This window comes from Scophthalmus maximus, chromosome 6 (genome assembly GCF_022379125.1).
Source record: "Scophthalmus maximus strain ysfricsl-2021 chromosome 6, ASM2237912v1, whole genome shotgun sequence".
NCBI lineage: Eukaryota > Metazoa > Chordata > Actinopteri > Pleuronectiformes > Scophthalmidae > Scophthalmus > Scophthalmus maximus.
This window is the reverse complement of record NC_061520.1, coordinates 3,706,910-3,727,480: the sequence shown is the minus strand read 5'-3', so window position 1 is coordinate 3,727,480 and position 20,571 is coordinate 3,706,910. Positions and strand designations below refer to the sequence as shown.

General features: G+C 43.6%; 1 protein-coding gene across 4 annotated transcripts; it reads right to left on the bottom strand.

Annotated features, from left to right (window-relative positions):
- Window positions 1–5: 5 nt before the first annotated feature.
- LOC118308728 (copine-1) lies at window positions 6–20,093 on the bottom strand. 4 transcript variants are annotated; one of them, XM_035630002.2, is made up of 16 exons: window positions 19,818–20,093; window positions 4,232–4,360; window positions 3,960–4,139; window positions 3,666–3,740; window positions 3,454–3,525; window positions 2,867–2,950; window positions 2,689–2,778; window positions 2,486–2,584; window positions 2,299–2,385; window positions 2,139–2,198; window positions 1,719–1,852; window positions 1,336–1,390; window positions 1,141–1,195; window positions 861–994; window positions 528–764; window positions 6–375 (listed from the first exon to the last, which is right to left on the bottom strand). In XM_035630002.2, the coding sequence occupies exons 1-16, from the start codon at window positions 20,079–20,081 to the stop codon at window positions 238–240; spliced, it is 1,893 nt and encodes a 630-aa protein (XP_035485895.2). In that variant the 5' UTR covers window positions 20,082–20,093; the 3' UTR covers window positions 6–237. The 4 variants fall into 4 exon arrangements, with proteins under 4 accessions (XP_035485895.2, XP_047188558.1, XP_035485894.1 ...); XM_047332602.1 differs by lacking the exon at window positions 19,818–20,093 and adding an exon at window positions 5,833–6,099; XM_035630001.2 differs by lacking the exons at window positions 6–375; window positions 528–764; window positions 861–994; ... (10 more) ...; window positions 3,960–4,139; window positions 4,232–4,360 and adding exons at window positions 11,027–15,026; window positions 16,136–16,204 and having other exon boundaries at window positions 19,818–19,935.
- Window positions 20,094–20,571: the final 478 nt, after the last annotated feature.

Below are 20,571 nucleotides of genomic sequence, written 5' to 3'. Positions count from 1 at the left end.
CAAACAAAGAAAGAAAGAAAAAAACTGGCAACTCTAGAATCCTGATTGGCTGACAGCTCGACGCTGCACTGTGATTGGCCGAGATTCCAGCTAAAACATTAGGTTGATCCATGTGGAGTGGTCGACGGGGGGGGGGGTCGTCATGGTCTGAGCCTGGAATGAAATCTGAGTGGGGCGTTCAGCTTTATGGGTGATCTACAGGCTACGGGGGGCGTGGTTTAGGGTGGGGGGCGTGGTTTAGCTTTTGTTGGCAGGGGTCTCAGGTTTGGGGGCAGCTTTTGGTGTAGGTGGTTCAAAGCCTCTCATTTTAAAATAAGAGACGAGCTGGTTGGGAACTTCGGCAAGGACGGACTGAGCCAGAGCCGCCCTGGGAGCCTGGAGAAAGGGAGAGAGGGGGGGGGGGGAGAGGGATTAAATCTGTCATCTGTCTAAAGTTCTTCAGATGTCTTGGAAACACAAACATGAAGGTGTAATGGTGACTCTACACTTAGTGTGGAAAAAAACCACACACACACACACAGCCTTACATCTTTGAACTGTCTGTACGGGACAAACTGGACAATGTCCCTGGCGACCGCCTCGCCGACCGTCGACCTCAGCACGCCGTCATCTCCGTCCAGAAGCTCCATGGCCTTGAAGTCGGCCGGCCCCACCCCCACGATGATGATCGACAGCGGAAGGCGCGACGCCCGGACGATGGCGTCCCGGGTCTGGTCGAAGTCGGTGATCTCGCCGTCGGTGAGGATGAGGAGGACAAAGTATTGCTGCGGAGAGACACAGAGTTAAGACCGAAGTCGGAGTGTGTGTGTGTGTGTTTACAGGTCATTTCTTTGTGTGTGTGTGTGTGTGTGTGTCCTCACGGAGGCGCTGTTGGCCTGGGCGCCGCCGGTGGCGATGGAGGCGACGTGGTTGATGAGGGGAGAGAAGTTTGTGGGTCCAGACAGTCTGAGCTGAGGCATCACCATCCTGTAGGCTTCAATGATCCCTTCAATACCTGAGACGCACACAGCAGCAACACATGAACATGTTTAGTAGAGTTCTCCATGAGCGCCATCTGCTGGTCAAACAGCTGACTACACATGGAAGTCCAGCCAATTCTAATTAACACACACACACACAAAACATCCAGTAATATGTTACCTTGGCAGTAGGGATTAGTTGGGTTGAAGTTGAGGGCAAACTCGTGGTTTGCAGCCTGTAAGAAAAGAAAAAAAACACAGCAATTCATAAAATCTGACAACTCTACACGCTCTAATCTGATTGGTTCCTTCAGTTCAACCAAATCACAAAATCATTTTAAACGTCCAGAGTGGACTCAGGTGAAATAAAACTGACCTGGTAGTCCGGAGGAAGTTTGGCTCCAAAACCGAACGCCGGGAAAAGTTTATCACTGAAACAGGAAACACACAAAAAACACAGTCACAAAAATAAAAGCGCCTTTTCAACTCATCGTGAAGCTTTAGAGCGCAGGGTTCACGGTTCATGCAGGAGAACTAGGGTGTAAAGTTTAAGATGTAGGGCGTGAAAATCAAGATATGTGAAATTTAAGTTTTATGATGTAGTCGTGTAGGGTTTTGGTTTCAATTGTGGGCGTAGGGTTTAAAATAAGGGTCTGGGTTACAGGATATGTGGTGTGTAGCAACTAAAGTTTAAGTCACAGTATGTAGGACGTGGGCCTGTGTGTGTGTAGTTCGTGTGTGTGTGCGTATGTTACTAACGTGTCGTAGTCCTGGACCACCTGACCCACGGACCACAGAGCAGACAGGTACTGGTTCAGTCCGTCTGGACTCATGTAGTGGAGGGAGTTGGGCGAGCGAGGATCCCCGTTGGAGCCGGTGAAGTCGATCCCCACCTACATGAAACATTGATTAATTTATCCACGGCAACCATTGTTCATTAATAAAATAATCCGTTCACATGATAATCTAATTAGCCAGTTTATAAATTGTCTTTTTAGCGCATCAATGAATTAATTAATTATGATTAAAAGCTGAAAAGTCTCTAAACAAGAATCCCCATTTCATTACTCTTTAACTAGAGAAAACAAATTATTGCAATCTCTTTAAATATTTGACTTGTGCTCATGATGTGATTCATGGATTTAAGTGTGTGTGTGTGTGTGTGTGTTGATGACGTACGGTGAAGTTGATCTGGCAGCCGCCCATCACGTAGTCAAGGAACGTGTGCTGAGTTATCAGCTGCACACAGGCAAACACAAACGGTGTGTAAATGAAAACACACCATGATAAAAAATCTTGAGCTTCGGAGCAGTGGACTCTGGGTAATGTAGTCTCTTACCTTGCAGTTCTTCACAGACACGACTCCGGAGTTCTTGTAGCTCTTCTTCTTCTTCTGTTTCTCTGGGTTGACGCAGTCAAATTCCACCTGGAGAACAAATCACACAGTTTTTGATCGACTCCGACCAAATCATGCCGAGACTTCAGACAAAATATTTTCTCTTTCTTTTTTGAATCAGCGAGCTCACCGGTGAACCGTGTGCAGCTTTCTGCAGCTCCGAGACTTTAGTGGTGAAAGAACCGATCAGATCATGAGATCCATCAGCGTCATGATCGGAGCAATCCACCTGCGGGGGGAGGAGGAGGAGGGGATTTGATTGGTTGTTGAGACCGGAGGAGGTGGATTCTGATTTTGGTTGTTTTGAATTGGAGGATTGTGATTGGTGGAAACCTTCAGCGGTCTGTCGAGGTCGCTGCAGCAGAACGTCTGCAGAGGAACGCAGAACTTCTTCCAGCAGGGATTCAGATTGTTCTTCACCACCTACAAAGACACACACACCAATCATTTTCACCATCATCTCTATTACGATTACATCATCCAATGTGTGAGTGTACGTGTGTGTGTGTACCTCTGTTCTATGGACTAGTTGCCACTTCCCATCATCACCTTTTTTAAAAATCTCCAGGAACGGATCAGACTTCCCGAACATGTCCTGAATCATGAACACGAGAGGGAGAAGAAGAAGAAGCATGGTTTCTAAGAGCAGTTTAAAGAAACCAGACTCCTCCAGCTACAGCAGACAACTGACAGGAGGATGAAAAAATTAAATAAATGTCCTGCACTCGGCAATGAAAAACCCCTGTTGTGATGTCATGATTCTGACGTGGATAATGACTAAATATTGATCGGAGAAATTACAAACTGTCAACAGTACAGAGTATTTCCTGGCAGTGTAATGTTGAGCTAAACATGGTGATGATGAAACACACCATGATAATAACTCTTCATTTGCAAACAAAAAAACTCATTTCCAGGGAGAGGTGTATCGGCGAGATGAGGCAACACACTTCTTATTTGAGAGTTGTTATTATATTAATACGACGTCATACAATGATTAATGATGGATTCATGACGAGCTTGTGTAACACAGTCCTGAAGAGATTGTGGTGAAGAAGAAAATTAAGTAAGAAGAAGAAAAGCAAAATTCAAAGTTACCTTCTTGTCCAGGTTTTTAGCCTCCAGCTCCAACTGAATGGCTCTGTTGTCTTTTATCTCCTCCGCTGTGACCTACACACACAAGTATTGTTTTTATCATCACAGATTTATGTTAATAATAATAAAAGTTAGGTTATTCATTTCCATTGAGGCTCTTTGTAATCACTCACACACAAACACACACACACACACACACACACACATGTACACACAGTGATGGTTCCTTTCCCCGCCGGTTTGCCTTTCTTCAGCTGCAGAGGTCTGGTCACAGATTTACTGGAAACTATCTGAAACACAAAACAGTCGTCTCCATGACAACAGACTCCTGCATCAGTACCGAAGTGACAGAAGCAAAACGGCTTCAGATAAAATCGCTATGTAAATGTAGAGCTTTAAATATAACAGTGTTGTGTCGTACAGTTTGTCCAGCAGAGGGCAGTGTGGACCTCAAAGAAACATCATCGTTGCATTATTAACGATGGATTTCGGTCTGGTCTGGCCTGTACCTGTCCCAGCGTGAGCTCCACGCCTCCCAGGTAGTCGTCGTCGCCCAGGTCAGCGCTGGAGTTGTCGATGTCGTAGACGCCCAGCCTCAGATTCTGAACCGTCTCAAAGTGATAATCCACTTTGAGACGCTGACTGAAGGACGGACTGGAGGAGTTCTTCAGCCGCTCCGTTCGACCAACCTGGGACAGAAACGTTGTATTTTAAATCTAAATTCACGTCACGTAAAATCAAGAGCTGTACTTATGTTGTATGTTGTGTGACTGTGGTTTACCTCAGTCCAGCTGTCTCCTCCCGTGCACACCTGCAGCACGCACAGGGGATCCGACTTCGAGCCGACATCTTTATCCAGCAAATTGGAGCAGGAGACGCAGAGCTCCACCTTCGTCACACAGTCCGCCATCTGAGGGGCGACAGAGAGAAACGTCAGGGTCACGGCAGATTGAACAGCCGGTAACTAACTGGACTGTTGGTTGCGGAGATAAGTTATGAACTGAAAAAAATGTTCCCGTTATTTTTCGTTAATAACGAGAGAAAAAAACAGTACTTCCTGTATTATACCAACAGGAAATGATGCGGTGTGTACGTCGACAAACAGGAAACCAGAATCAACATCCAAGTACTTTTAGAAACATCCAAATAGCAGAGAAGTGATTCAGGAACGTTAAGAAACTGCGTCGTCGTATCGGAACAAAAGCAAAACCGACACAAACCAGCGTTTAACTGCCACATCTGGAACCGGTCAGGTGGCGTTAGAGACAAACAGGTGGACCAGAGGATCAGAACAACAAGAAGTCGACCAATCGATTCGTCCAGCGACAGAAAATGTCATTTGTCAGGAACAACTGAAGCAGAAAACATCAGATATCCAGTCGCAGGAGTTCTGCCGACCGTCTCTGCCTCTGTGATCTCATATTTACGTCATGTTCTTCTACACTGAATTTACATTATGTCGAGATAAAACTGTACGAAAACATGGATTTATCTTTTCCACATGCAAAGGAGGCTGAATAAACGGACAGACACTCTGAACCGTCCGGCATCAGCAGCTGTAAAACAGGACCGAGCTCCAACTGTGTGACGTCAGCGTGAATGAACTCTCATGTGGAGACAAGATGGAGTCACTGTTCTTCATGTCCAAATTAAAAAAGGAGTTCAATTTCACCAAAATCTGTGAATGAAAACACTGAGATGAGATAATTAAACTAAACTGGACAAAGATGAATTTCACCTTTAGGATATTCATACTGTCAAACATCAACAATAGAAAGAACTACTTGATTGTTATTATTGCATTATGGGAATTGAAGCATAAAGATAACATGGTCACAATAAACTGAAGTTAATCTGCCTAACAACAGTGTATTATAAAGTAACATTAAGGGGTAAATGTATTTTATTACTTTTAACTCCACTAGATTTATTTACTAGCAATAGATAATAGTTACTAGTGGATTTCAAACAACTTCTTCCTACAGATTTGACGGAGGCTGTAGCAGCTCATGATGTCGGTGGTTCGATTCCCATCAACCCGCTGGCGTGCCCTCGAGCAAAGCATCTGGAAGTTTAAAATCAATTTGGTGAGAACAGTCATCAAACAAGTTGAGCCGGGGCACACCCAACTTTTAGAAAATCACAACAACGTGTCTCAGCAGCGCTTGAGATGTGACATTGAACGCCTCACGACTTTCTGATACTACGGTCTGTGGGTGTGAAGTGAGCAGCACCTGAACGCAACGCCAGCATGAGATTAACTGAGTGTAAAAAAAACAAAAAACAGTTAAACCACCGCAGTGAACCAACACACACACACATACACACACAGACAGACAGACAGACAAAGAGCATTGAGTCAATATAAACTTTGTAAATCACCTTATCAGAGCCGATGTGTTTTATCTCCTTCACACCGCGGGAACAAACACCAAGGCGGAGGACGACTACTCACAGTCCGGGACCGGAAACGACAGCTTTTCAGTCCGAGATAAAACACACCTACCGGAGCGCAAACCTACCTGACCTCTTTATTAAACTAAGTACAAAGATTAACCCTGGAACTGCGGCAGAAAACGGACCGTTTGTCTCTTTTTCAGCAGCTTTAGCGAAAAAAAAGGGAGCGGCCGTTTCAGAGGCTTACGCTCCGATTGGACCATCCGACTGACAGTCACGCCCTCTTGTCTCAAAAGCCACTGGCTGACGTTTCTAGCCCATTGGCGGTAAAGCTAGCGGTAACAACGTGTAACTTCCGGCCAGGCTCCTTCAAAATAAAATCACAATCACAACAAATCGACCAAAAACTAAATGAAACAGCAAACCATTCCAGCAGGATGGGCTGAAATAAATCAACTTGTAGCAGGTGCTTGGCTACTTGAATGAGGGTACATGCTAGTTTAGTACATAACGCTGTTGATCATCTTGGCACTTTTCATTTGATAGTCATTTTTAAAATATGAATGCATGTGTCACAATTCTGGTCTGCACTTTAGATTACATCACACTGCATCACATTAGGGGGTGTGGTGGGCGCAGTGACATTGGCAAAAAGGCAGCCAAATGAAGTCTCGAGCACTTAAACATCAGAAAGGCTGCAGTTTATTATAAGCCACTGAATTAAGCATCCTGCCGACAAAGCAAAGCTAGCTGCTTCGGCCAAAAAGAGGAGAGCACAACAACCAGAAAAGAAAGAGAAAAAGGAAGCAATGATCAGACTGATTTTTTTTTCTTCAGTTGATGACAGCGAAATCCATTGTCTTTCTTGGTCTTTCATGTTAATCTTCTAAAACACACACTGTTCTCTCCAGTATGAACCTGTGAACAGTCAAGTTGGAACTACTGTTGCTGCAGCAGAATCGCTGATAAACTACACTGTGATCATCAGAGAGAAAACAGAAGAGTCAGAGGTATAATTGAGAACAGTTCAAGCAGATGAGAAACACAAAAAAAGGGCTGAACACAGCTAGAGCAAAATTGCTTAAAGAGAAGAACGCAGTTTAATTTTATTCGTCCTTTGCAGGATGCAGAAACCACAGAAGAGTCCAGAAAAAAGCTCCGGACCATCAGCTAAAACAGAGGAAATTTAAATTATGATAAATAAAAAGGAGCAAAATGTTGAACCCTGTAACACACACACAGACACGCACGATCATCATCATCCTCTGAAGATCCACCTCTCTGAAAAAAACCAACTCACATGCACTTAAATTCTGCTGAATCTTCCTCCTCCATCTTAACAATTCATGTTGCTTGCATGAACATTATTTATAACTGCAAAACTTTATTTCAAATTATAGTGCAGATACCAAGCTTTCTAAAGCTACAAAATCTGTGAAACTGACTTTTGGGGGGGAATGTGTCAAATGTGTCTTAGGTCTGAATAACATTACATGGCTTCAAGGAAGAGCTACAACAAGCTTATGGGCCAATACAATATTGTATATGATCCTGTCAATTAGAGTGGAATAAGATGTTTTAACAACTTTACTGAAGGGGAACTATAAGGAGAAACCGGAAGGTATTCAATACATTTAATTATCTTATTCTACATTTACTTAATAACTTTATTCTCAAGAAGGAAAAGTTTACTTAAATTAAAGTGTAACTACGATACAAGTGCATCATAAAAGTTGAGAGTCATCCACAGGTCCATCAGATACCACAAGATCTACAGTAGAGAGTAGTAACCAGTCATACTTTGGTCCCTCAGTTCAATCTCAATTTGTCCTAAAAAAGAATCTCCAGCTAAACATTCAGAAATGTTTTGCTTTGAAAAATGCAAAGCGCAAAGAACATGCTATGAAATCATCATGTTTTAATCAATAGCCTACAATGTGGAGAACAAACTAATCCTGTTCATTGTTCCAGTACAGCTAGCAACCCAGACTGTGTGGACAATCCATGGTCATGGAATCAGGTCTAATAGTCACCATGTGGACAAAAGGTAATTCAAGTGATGTGGTATTGTTTATCAAATATTATAATTCATCAAAACCACAACAGTTGGAGAGGCACAATTTACCGTTATGGACTGAGCTACTGCACAGGTCAGGACCTGCACTGAAGCGATGGTAACAATTTGTTTTAAAACACTCAAGGCTGAATATCCACTACACTTGCAAAACTGCATTCCCCTCATCGGAAAAAAAATGAAAATGAAAATTGGGCCTTGATGTCCTCATCCAACGACCAAAATGTATCATCTTCAGTCTGCTAACTACAAGCTAACATCTATGAACCATCTTCAGTCTGCTAACTACAAGCTAACATCTATGAACCATCAACAGTCTGCTAACTACAAGCTAACATCTATGAACCATCAACAGTCTGCTAACTACAAGCCAACATCTATGAACCATCAACAGTCTGCTAACTACAAGCTAACATCTATGAACCATCAACAGTCTGCTAACTACAAGCTAACATCTATGAACCATCAACAGTCTGCTAACTACAAGCTAACATCTATGAACCATCAATAGTCTGCTAACTACAAGCTAACATCTATGAACCATCAACAGTCTGCTAACTACAAGCCAACATCTATGAACCATCAACAGTCTGCTAACTACAAGCTAACATCTATGAACCATCAACAGTCTGCTAACTACAAGCTAAAATCTATGAACCATCAACAGTCTGCTAACTACAAGCCAACATCTATGAACCATCAACAGTCTGCTAACTACAAGCTAACATCTATGAACCATCAACAGTCTGCTAACTACAAGCTAACATCTATGAACCATCAACAGTCTGCTAACTACAAGCTAACATCTATGAACCATCAACAGTCTGCTAACTACAAGCCAACATCTATGAACCATCAACAGTCTGCTAACTACAAGCTAACATCTATGAACCATCAACAGTCTGCTAACTACAAGCTAACATCTATGAACCATCAACAGTCTGCTAACTACAAGCTAACATCTATGAACCATCTAACTACAAGCTAACATGTTACTACTAACATAGCATGTAGTAAGATGGTACATAGATGTTAGCTTGTATTTAGCAGACTGAAGATGGTTAATATATGTTAACCATCTTCAGTCTGCTAAATACAAGCTAACATCTATGTACCATCTTACTACATGCTAACATCTATGAACCATCTAACTACAAGCTAACATCTATGTATAATATACAGACTGTTAAATACAAGCTAACATCTATATAAAATGTATTTGCCACCACCTAGAGCATTAATGCTACTATTTACATTCCACCACCTGTTATACAGGCAACCACCTGGCTAATCATTGCTAACAGTTACCTTCTAAACAATAGCTGATTGTAAATAACTACCAACATATGTCATTATCTGCCATTTATAAACTACGATTTACAGACTACCATGTGCCGTCCACAAGCTTTTACTTACAGGTAAATCTCTATCTTCTACAGGCTACCATGTACTGAATCAACGCTATGTTTACAGGCCACTAGCCCCCATTTATAAGCGGCCATTTAAAAAGGAACATCTGCAGGCCGCTGTCTACCTTCTGACAACGCAACCATTCACATGCCACCATCAATTATCTAGTGGCCACTACAGACCACCATGTAGCCTCTACACTTTCTGGCTACCAAATATTGATTTGGTTGAATGCAACCACTAACAGACCTTTACTTTACATTTACACAACCATCTACCTCATCAAGGCCACAATGCATCATCTAGTGACCAACACCTGTTACATAAACACTATGGCTATTTACCATTCAGCGAACACTTTACACTACCATTTACAATCTGCTCACTATAGGATACATTTTCTATCTTCAGCAATTGTTTATCAACTAAACACCATCACCTGCAGTTCAGTATCTATCATCTTCAGGAAATCTGTCCAGCAATTACGCTTAAAATGTACTGGTCATCTTCAGTGACTATCTACAGGGTATCATATACTGACTCATCATCATTGTAAATTTAGATTTAGTCCCCTTAAAGGTGAATCTAAGATTGTTGATGCAACTGAATATTAATACGCAGTCATTTTTCTCATATTCTGATGGGACCATCTTCATGTCTGTCACTCACCTGTGAGTCCTGCTTTCTGTCTGCCTATTGGTCAGTAGGATGTGGGGAACCTCAGCGGGAGAATGAATATCAGCTTGGTGTCAGTCATTCAGCAATAACTTCACCTCTCATCAGGATTTTTCTTGCATTTCAATTTTTCTTTTCCTCCACACACAAGATCCACAATCATCTTAACCAACATTCATTTCCCCAGACATTGTTTCATTTCACTTTATTAGGGCCTCATGCACACACTTCGGAGTCAACCATTTCCTGAAAGCAGCAGAAGTTTCCTCTTCAGACAAAACTACTTAAACTGATGCTTTCTGCAACGTAAAGTTCAGTACTACATATTAATACAAGCCTGCACATGTGCACTACACAGAAATGAAACTCACTCTTTATTTTCACATCACATAAGATGAGAGAAGATGTGGTGACTAATAAGATTTAGACCATTAGTGTTGAAAGCCTATAAGTTTCTGGTTATATATACTGTACATTATACAAAACACAAAGTCATGCCAAATAATCAAATAAAAAGGGTGCTGGATTTGTCTCCATGTTGACCTGTCAGCAATTTGGCTCCTTGCTACTGTTAACCTTTAGACTAACCTAGCAGTTAGCGTCAATGGGGAGATGGTTACTTATGAAGGTGACAGTGCAGGTGTAAACTGTTAGTATACACAACACATCAGATTCATGATCCTACACAGAGGCTGAAATATCAGCCTCGGTTTCAGCCATAAATAAATAAAAGTTGGGCTGAGCTGCAAGCGGAGATGGCAGTTTAATTTTGATAGTTTTGATCAAATGTTTCGCTGAATCTCCAATGAAAAAGTAATGATTACTAATTTTACTGAAGTGATGATTACTGAAGTATCTCATTCTGCACTGAAGGTTATCTCCATTCCAAATAAAACCATCCCAGTTTTCAATTCAAGCTGAAAAAGTGACCCAGAGTGACTCAAAAATAAACCCATGAATTAGATACGTTTCCATTATCAGACAGTAAAGAGCAGACAATCATGTAGAGCTGATCGCAAGTGGGCATTAGTGCATCAGGAATGTCCTTTTATTAACCAAAGCAAAGACGATTCCACATCATGTATGGTTATATGATCATACACATTTGTTCACACTGACAGTAGAAACAAAAAAATGAGCTTTAAAGTGGAAACATCCAAAACATTATCAAACACACATACAACAAAAAGCTACCAAACTAAAAATGCTAGACCTCATCTCAACACTCTACAGTCCAAACACCTACTGCGCATGTGCTGTGGAAAGGGTGGTGGCATTATTGAAACACAAGCAACATCAGAAAAATGTGACAAAGGAAAAGGATTCGGCAGCCCCCGGTTATTATTTACAAAATAAAACGTGAGTAAGCAATCTGTCATTCCCACATTCACGGAGCACTGCACAACGGAAATGTAGCTTCATGTTACTACAGCAACAGGGTGTCAGGCTTTTACAATGGAAACAGAGATTGCTGAAAGTATAATTTCTACCATAGCAACAGGGCTTGTCAACATTTCACCAGAGCAACAGCACAATCATTTGATCACCGCAACATAGCTTTACACCAAAATGTTATCACAGCAGAAGAGAATGCAAAGACTTTACCACAGCAACAGTGCACCGACATTTCTTTGTGTGGTTTCATCTACAGCATGTTTTACCAAAGCGACAGGTTTTACCATGGCAACAGAGCATGTAAAGATTTTACCATAGCAACAGAGCATTGACATTTTATCACGGTGTTGTACTGTGGCTTTGCATTATAATTTTTTTTTTACCATGGCAACAGAGCATGTTAATATTCTACCATAGCAACAAAGCATGTCAATTTTAAACCACAGCAGCACACAGCATATTAAAGCGGAAAAGCAAGAATGGCTCATTGTAATCAACATGATACCATAGCAACACAACAGGTGAGTGCGTTCAGTTTGTCAACTCTGGACACAATTTGACCAAACGCTAGAAAGAAGGTTAAGACCAAAAAACCTGCTATCATCATCATGATTGTGCCATGAGAGTCAGTGGAGGAGCTGCAGAAAAGAAGCAAGAGAGGGGGGCTTCCTACTGAACAGACTGCAGGGGACGGGGCTTACCTTCCATTATCATCACATGAGGATGGGGAGGGTGCACTTAAGTAATAACTGACAGTCAGCAGACAGGTTAAGATCTAAATTGAGTAACAGTTGAAAGATGAGTTTTAAGTCCAGAAACAGGTATGGTTTGCTTTCACCCAGATTGGTGATCCAGGTTACATGTTTTATCTACAGTTAGTCTGTTTTGAGTGGGACTTTAACCCAGGCTTATCTTGACCTTACGAGCGCCAATAGGTCGGTCATTGAGGTCCATGACAGCGGCAGCAGCCTCCTCGTGGTTCTGGAAGGCCACCATGGCCTCGCCAGTTGGCAGGCCTTTCTCATTGAACTGCAGGCAGACTGAACCCTGCAACACCTGATAGCCATAGAAGAAGTCCATGATCTCGTCCACGGTTACAGTGAATGGCATGTTCTGAAGTTTTACAATTGTCGGGCCACCAGCACCACGTTGACTATTGGGATTGTTGGATCCGCCGGGGGGTGGCTGGTTACGGAGGCCGTCAGTTGCTACAGCGAACACCTGCTGTCCACCAGTAGCCCCGCCACCTGGACGTCCTTGGCTGCTGTTTGCCCCTCCCCCTCGGTTCTGCCCTCCTCCACCTGCTTTTCTGTTGGCACTATCAAAGGGCACTAAGCCTCTTAACCCATCCTGACTGAATGGAGCTCCTCCCCCAGCTCCAGATCGAAAGCCTGGTGGCTCCAGGATTGCAGATCCAGGAAGACCGGCAACTAGTGGAGGAGCCACGCCCAGATTCACGTCTCCCAGCCCTGCTGCCAGAGGAGGCATAGGAGGAGGGCCTACCAGTCCATTCCCTGGGGCTGAGAATGGAGTCACAAAGGGGGCACTGTTGAGGTTCCCCATAGTGTTTCTGAGAAAGTTAAACTCCTCCCCACTAATTCCAGCAAATGGATTGATCTGGGGCTGCTGGGGACTGGGCTGGGTTTGCTGGTGCTGACTCTGATTTTGGTTCTGCTGGTTCTGGTTGCGCTGGCCCCTCTTGTTCTGAGGAGGAGGATTCCTCTCAATTTCTTTCATCTGATCAAAGGTCACCAGGTGGACAAAGGCATCGCGACCATTGAGTTTTTGACGGTGCAGTCTTTCAGCTTTACGGGCGTCTTCTTCAGTCCGCAGCTGGAAGATAGCCTGTCCTAAACCATTGCCATGGTTATCTGTCAGAACCTTCAGGGTGTCCTCATAAAGGCCCACATTCTCTAGGAAGGCACGCACATCCTTCTTGGAGATGTTATAAGGAATGTTGGTGATGTGGGCGCAGTTCCTGGGAGCTTTCAAGCCATCCTGGCTCTTGCCATCACCCTGTGTTGCTTCACGTTTGCGTATCGAATCAATTTTTTCAATCATTCCCTTACGACTGATTGGCTGGACCTGGATGAAGCGGGTGCCCATGTACTGCATGTGAGCACCCAGAGCAGTCTTGTGGTCCTGTTCTGTTCTGAACTCAAGAAAGCCCTCCCCTGTGGCTCGCCCATTGGGTCCATAGGCGATGTAGACGCTGTCCTCCAAGATGGACAAGTTCTTAAAGAACTCCTTTATCTGCTTCTTGTCGGCCTCATATGGAAGGCCCTTTAGGTAGACACAGAATTCCTGCCGGTGGGGAGATCGTGACCTTCCTCGCTGATCTCTGCCTCCAGATGCAGCATTACCACGACGGTGCAGCTGGTCCTGCAAGTCATTGTTATCCAATTTGCTGCTATTGTGAGGAGCATGGCCTATCACACCGTCATTGAGGCTGGCCCACTGCCTTTCCGAAGATGGGGTGATCTCAATGAACCTTTGGCCCATCATACCACCACCTCGCTTCACAGCTTCATAGCTGTCCTGTGGTGAGTAGAACTTGACCATAGCCCTGCCAGTTGGCCGACCATGCCCATCTCTCACGAGGCGAACCCCATCCACAGCCAACCCACGGAAAAATTCCCTGACCTCCACCTCTGAGCAGGTGAACGGGAGATTCTGCAGCAGGACAAACAGCTCATCGGGATTGGCTGCTAATGCTCCAGTGGCTGCGGCAGCGGCAGCCTTCATATGAGCCTGAAGGCCAAGAGAGGCCAGAGGAGAGAGAGGATTAAACAGCATTGGGTTGGGGTTTCCAAGAGGGAGGCCGGGGCCAAGTCCTGCTGGGGGAGGAAGGGAGGGGTTGAAGGGAGGCAGGGAAGTCATGTGGGCAAGGTGGGACATAGGAGGCACAGGAGGTCCTTGGGACAGGGGGGAGAGAGTAGGGACAGGGGGGAGGGAGGACACTGGAGGGGGCACTGGAATGTTGGGTAGTGTGGGCATGGGCGGCATAGAAGGCATGCTGGGAAGTGGAGGGATGGGTGGGGGTCCTGCATTGAGTGATGCCAGGGCTGTGGTGATTGTGGGTGTGGAGCTGTAGCTGTTGGGGAAGCAGGGCACTACACTAGCCAAGCTGGCTGCTACTTTGTGGCTCGATTGCTCCTGAGTTGAACTTGCTGCTGTTACTGAGGCTGAGGTGTTACTGAAACCCTGGTGTCCATGACTACCACTTCTTCCCCCTGCCCCTGGCTGCACTGTGCTTATAGGTGTTGCTTGCCGATTGGCATTTCCTGCTGTAGGTGCAGCTGTTTCGACAGCACCTGCTCCAGCCTCAAACCTGCGGCGACTGAGTTCAATCATGTTCTGCATTTCTGTCTTACTGCTCAGCAACAGTGACACTTTGGAGGTCTTAATGGACCCGCCTGTACGCATCATCCCCAGCCGCGCATCCTCGTCAGTGGCAAAGACAATGAAGGCCTCGCCATGCTCACCCCCCACGATGTGCACTCCCCCGTCAGGGATGGTGAGGCCAGAGAAGAAGTGTCTGATGTCCATGGTGCCAGCCACTATGGGCAGACCCTGCAGCCTGATGACTACCGCCATACTGACTGCTAAACAACAGCCCTATAACCTGGGGAGAAAGCAACATTACCGTCAGAAGAAGAGCAGATAGAAGGATACCAGTGGTTTCCAGATGTTTTCTCCAGAAACTCTCATGTGAATCAGATCGGGAGCTAATAAGAGCTTAGCAAACACTGCATTCATTTCAGATTCTTTAGAATAACCAGATTTTATTTTGTCAATGATTGTGTAACAATTTTTGGATCCTGACATTTGGAAACCAGTGGTTCTTTGGAAAGCATTTTGGGGTAAAAAATTTTGCAAAATATGCAGAATGCTGGCAAAACAACCGTAAACATCCCAGCCATCGGCAGCATTTCATAAGCTTAACTTGTTCTTCCTCTTTGAAAATTAATAGGGCATGCTGCAATGATTTTTTTTTTGACCCCAACAGAAGTCAAATTAAGCATTAACACAGCTTATGTTAATTAATTTGTCAAGTGTTGAAAAATAAATAAATTATAAAGAATAAATGAATCAAAACATGTATAGAGAAAGCTGAAATCACAGAGAGGGTATGGATGACAAAGACTTAAAAGAAGAGTTTCCAGGGGAGGAAAACACTTCAGCCCACAAGAGTGGCAGAGCTGATGCTGTAGAGTATTGTTTCATAGTGCTAAAAACAGACCAAGACCTGAGTCAATTCCTGATATCATTCATTTTTGGGACTGCAAATCGTATTGCCAGCTAGATAACTATAGCAATTTCCTTTTTTCTGAAGCAAGCATGCACTAGGGCGATGTCACATTTTACGACTCCTCCCAGTGAATTCTGATTGGTTTCACCAACTCAACCCCACACAGTTGCTACTTTATCCAACAAGTATTTTTGGGTTCCTGCAGAACTTTGACATACCTTGTGGGTTTACGTTTTGTGTTTCTATAAAAAATACTCCTACTAAGTCTAATGGCAGGCCTAAACAACAAAGTCGTAAATAAAGTCTAAAGTATGCTTTAGCATGTTGGATTTAAACAGTGAAGTTGTGTGCAATCTAGCTTTTAATTAACCACTACTGTTTCTGCCATGCAGTGCCAAGATATTGCTCGAATTTCTGGCCTCAGTCTGAAATTTTTCGTGCAACAGTAAACCTTCAAGAATCTCATGCAACTTGTAACTCACCAATGCAACTAAGCTGTGTGAATAGTTTCACTGTATACCAGACTGTTGATTTCTGTAGGACACTGAAACCTGGTGAAAAAGTCAGAAAACAAACATTCCTGTTCAAGACTACAATGAGGATCATTGTATTTAACCTTTTACAGATCAGACCGACAGTAAGTTCGACATTATTATCCAGTGGCTGACGTGTTTTTTCCCAGCAGTTGGCAGGTGCTAAATCGATGTGAATAACTGGCTCTCATTAACGCTCAACAAAGTGTTGAATATTAACCAACCATTGTGTGATGTATGATTTGATTCTACTACTAAAATGTTGTGCTTCACCTCAACAGGAAAACTGCAAAACTCCAAACTGTCAACAACCGAGAGAGATTTTCAAAACTAGCAGAAGGAAAACCACATCTCAGGATCAGACTTCTGCAACCCATCAGGACTGAAGTTGACAGTGTACGCCAAACAAACTGCTAGACTCCAACCTTCCTCAAAACAAGCAAAGTAAATACACCGACACTAGCTGAAGACAGGATGTGCTGCAGAGCTACAGAGATTTCACCGATCTCAACAACCAGCCAGCAACCACATGGCAACCATCAAGCAACATCCAACAACAAACTAACTGGCAACCAAGCAGTCACCAACAACAACACAGTTGAGCAGAAGGGATCCAGTTGCTTCTTGAATCCTCAAGTAGGAACCAAATCAGCCTGGTAGCATCTCAGCAACTGGTTTGTAGCACAACACTACATGAGCCAAGTCAACCACAAAATCTGCAATACATTGTCAACAAACATTAGCATTGTGTCAACAAGAGCAACAGCATTAACTTGTCAACAGGAGCAAGAGGAGCAACATCATCCAACATTTTAACAGAAGCAATGCCATGTACATGTAAACCAGAGCAACATCAACATCGTGTCAACCAGAGTCACATTAGCATTATATCAACCAGAGCCACATTAGCATTATTTAAACCAGAGCAAGAATTAAATCACGTCAACCAGAGCAACATCAGCAACTCATTGCCAGCAAAGCACCAAAGACAGCAGCTGATCAGAAGAGAAAGCAAACAGAGGAGAGGTGAATAGCAACAGGTCAGCTAACACTGATTAAACACCACAACTGAGCAATCCTGTTTTATAACCATCTCTGGTTCCTCAGAAAACATCCTCAGGCTTTTGGACTCACACTGTGATCCTGGACCACCAGACATTATGTCAAGTTTATGGATGGATAACCAACTCAAAGTTTCAGCCACTCTACAGCTCATGAAATTTAACTGAAAAAGGTTAGCATAAAATTCTTGTCTATGTCAGGCAGCTACCTGAAGCAACATCAACATTGTCATCAACATCATTGACTGCGGGGCTCAACCACAACCTGGACAAATCACACCAAGACTGACATATGATTGGCACTTCATTCGATGCTCCATCAAGTTTCCATCTGGACATCCACTCCCCTCTTCGGAGCGTCAGCCTTTATTACGTCTGGGTGAAGCATCAACAGCTTAGCGAGAGGATGAAAATCAAGAAAGGAAACAACATAAGGTGATCGGAGAGACAAGCAGAGTATCCAAAGTGAGGTACAAGGGTTTCACTGAAGCTGCAGTTTGCACTTGCATAAACAAAGAATCACAATGGAGACAGAGAAGAAACTTCCATCACAGTCAGAAAACCAGAAAGAAATCCATTGCAGCAAATCCAGAATTTGAGAACTATCGTTCACCTTAATTTCCCAAACTTAAAACCGGAAAAACGTCAACCTCAGCAAACAGCATCACGGAACAGGAGGAGTTAAACGCCATCCACAGATTACACAGCTCGAACACAAAGACAGAACTGGTTTGTAAAACAAAGATGAGCCAACCTAAACAGAACAATGACACACAATCCTGAGTGATGACGTCTGAAGCAAACAGCCCGTCAGAGATCCACCGACCTGTGGTCCAGACAGAACAAAAACAACAGACACGGAGAACTGCACTACTGCATCAAACTCTACATATCAGGAATAATTCAAAGACTAAACGATAACCCCTTTCAGACATGAGTGTTCCAAAAATTCAGTCTTTTAAGTCTTTGAAGAAAGTCCAGTTATTTTTAGGCAAAAATCACAACATTCCGATGAGGTCGCACCTGAAACAATAAATAGAAATACATTAAAAGCTTTGAGGAAAAAGGTCAGTTTGAAAAACAGGAAATACTGCAACTGAGCAAATTTCTTTCATTAGTCTTTTTTAGCCCCACAGGCAAAAAGTATACAAATTTACAACAACCACCAAACCATCAGTGTCCAAGCATGTTCTCACCTTTAATTCATGTACCCTGCTTATGGTCTGAATATGCAGCAAAACCCTACCAACATACACCACAAGGGCAAAAAATAAATGTAATCAGAATGTTCCAGAATGTTGCATGTTCTAAATAATCAATTATTAAATTAATGGTATAATTTACTTACAGATCAATAAGTTGATTAACGTAAGTGACGCATCGTCAGTAGTCGGGACAATGCTTGGCAGCTAAGTGCTAGAGGTACAACTAGCGGCTAGTCTGGCACGCTCCCAAACAAAGCCAGTTTAAACGAGAGCGGACGCAATACACTTCCGACGAGCGCTGGAAGCATTTGACCAATCACAACAGAGTGGGGCCAGCTGGCCAATGTGAGCAGACTGGTCTTCATTGGGAGCGGCCTTAAAGGGCCAGGAGCTAAAACCAAATGTTTCGGAGAAAGGCTGGAAAGAAGCGCTGGAGGAATGGACAGTGTGAGGAAAAGGATGCATTTTCTGAACAATAGAGCATGTAGTACTTAATAATAAAGTAATAACCCAATATAAAATTATGAACCCCAATATGTCTCCTTTAAACGAATAGAAGAGTAAAGTTACTACAAAGAAGGTGGCCATCAGGAGCACATAAACCTGGTATTTACCTGCTGTTGTAGTTAAGTTCCTTCAGCCTGCTCCTGGTGACACTTTTATAGTAACAGGGAAATGTCACAGTCCTCAACTTTTAATAACAGCCACTAATTCTGCAGATGTAATGTCTGAAAAAAGGGCTAATCCGTTAAACTAAATCGGGTGTAACCAACGACTGACAGAGACCCGGACTGACTCCAAGACAACTGTCACAGTTCAAATGCACATAACAACACCTAATGACTTTGCAGGGGGCGTGGCCTATGCTCTCCATATGTGCAGTGATTATTATGGTAATCGAAGCTAAAAATCTTTCAGCTGCAGACAACACTGTTCTGAGATCGAGCTCGCACGCCTACTGTCCGCATCCAACGACGCCACAACAAGAAAACGAGCCAGGGGGGAAAAAAAAACATGACAAATCTCAACAATGTGTCGGCTGGCTAGCTAACTAGCTAGCTAGCTGACTGAGGCGAGCATCTTCGTACAGGAAACCAATTGTTGCAAACCTGCTTGAATTTCTGTTTTTTTCTTCCTTCCAAGTGGTAGTTATATTGAACGCATAGCAATCGTGCAGCCTAGCACTCGTGGCTAACTAGCTGGATGTAGCTAGTTTAGCAAAGCTTAGCTTAGCAGAACGGGCTAACGCTTCGTTAGCCACCTAGCTTGTCGCGAGCCTCGCTTTGCGCGTCAGCGCGGGCGAGGATGCGCCTTTTTTCGGCGGGCTCCTCTCGCGTCGCTGAGCTGCCGAGGCTGGATTCTTACCGAGATTTTTTTGTTCACAAACACACTGAGGTTCGGTTCGTGAACGCGGTCGTCGCTTTTTTTCTCCTGCTCTCGCTCTCGTCTCTCCGCAGGCTGCAGCGACCACACGAAATGTCGGCGCAAACATCGCGAGAGCGAGAGCGAGGGCGTGGTGTGACGACGCGAGCGCGTGATGACGCGAGAGGATGCGGTCAGTGGTGTTTCCCTGACGTCAGAGCGGTACAGTTTTTCTCTGTGGGTCCAAAAGTATGTGGACACCATCATAATTTATTTGAATAATAATAATTTCATTTATAAAGCACCTTTCAGAAGTAGCTTCACAAAATGCTTTCACAAAAAACCTACAAATCACTGACAATTAAAATCAGCATTCCAGCAATAATACGGTTTCCAGGTCACATAAGATATATAAAAAGACAATATAAAAAGACAACATCACATAACAGCAAGTCTATAGAAATGGGTTTTTAAAAGTGACTTAAAAGAAGGTACAGACTCTGCCAGTCTCATCTCCTCACGCAGGCCGTTCCATAGTCGAGGGGCCCCGATGGAGAAAGCTCGGTCCCCTTTAGATTGGAGCCTCGACTATGGAACAACTAGTAAAGACCCACCTGAGGATCTAAGGCTGCGAGCCGGTTTGTAGGGGATCAGCATTTCTTTCACGTAGCTTGGAGCAAGACAAACCTGTGCTTTAAAAGTAATAAACAAAATCTTAAAATAAATTCTAAAATGGACGGGGAGCCAACGAAGTGAA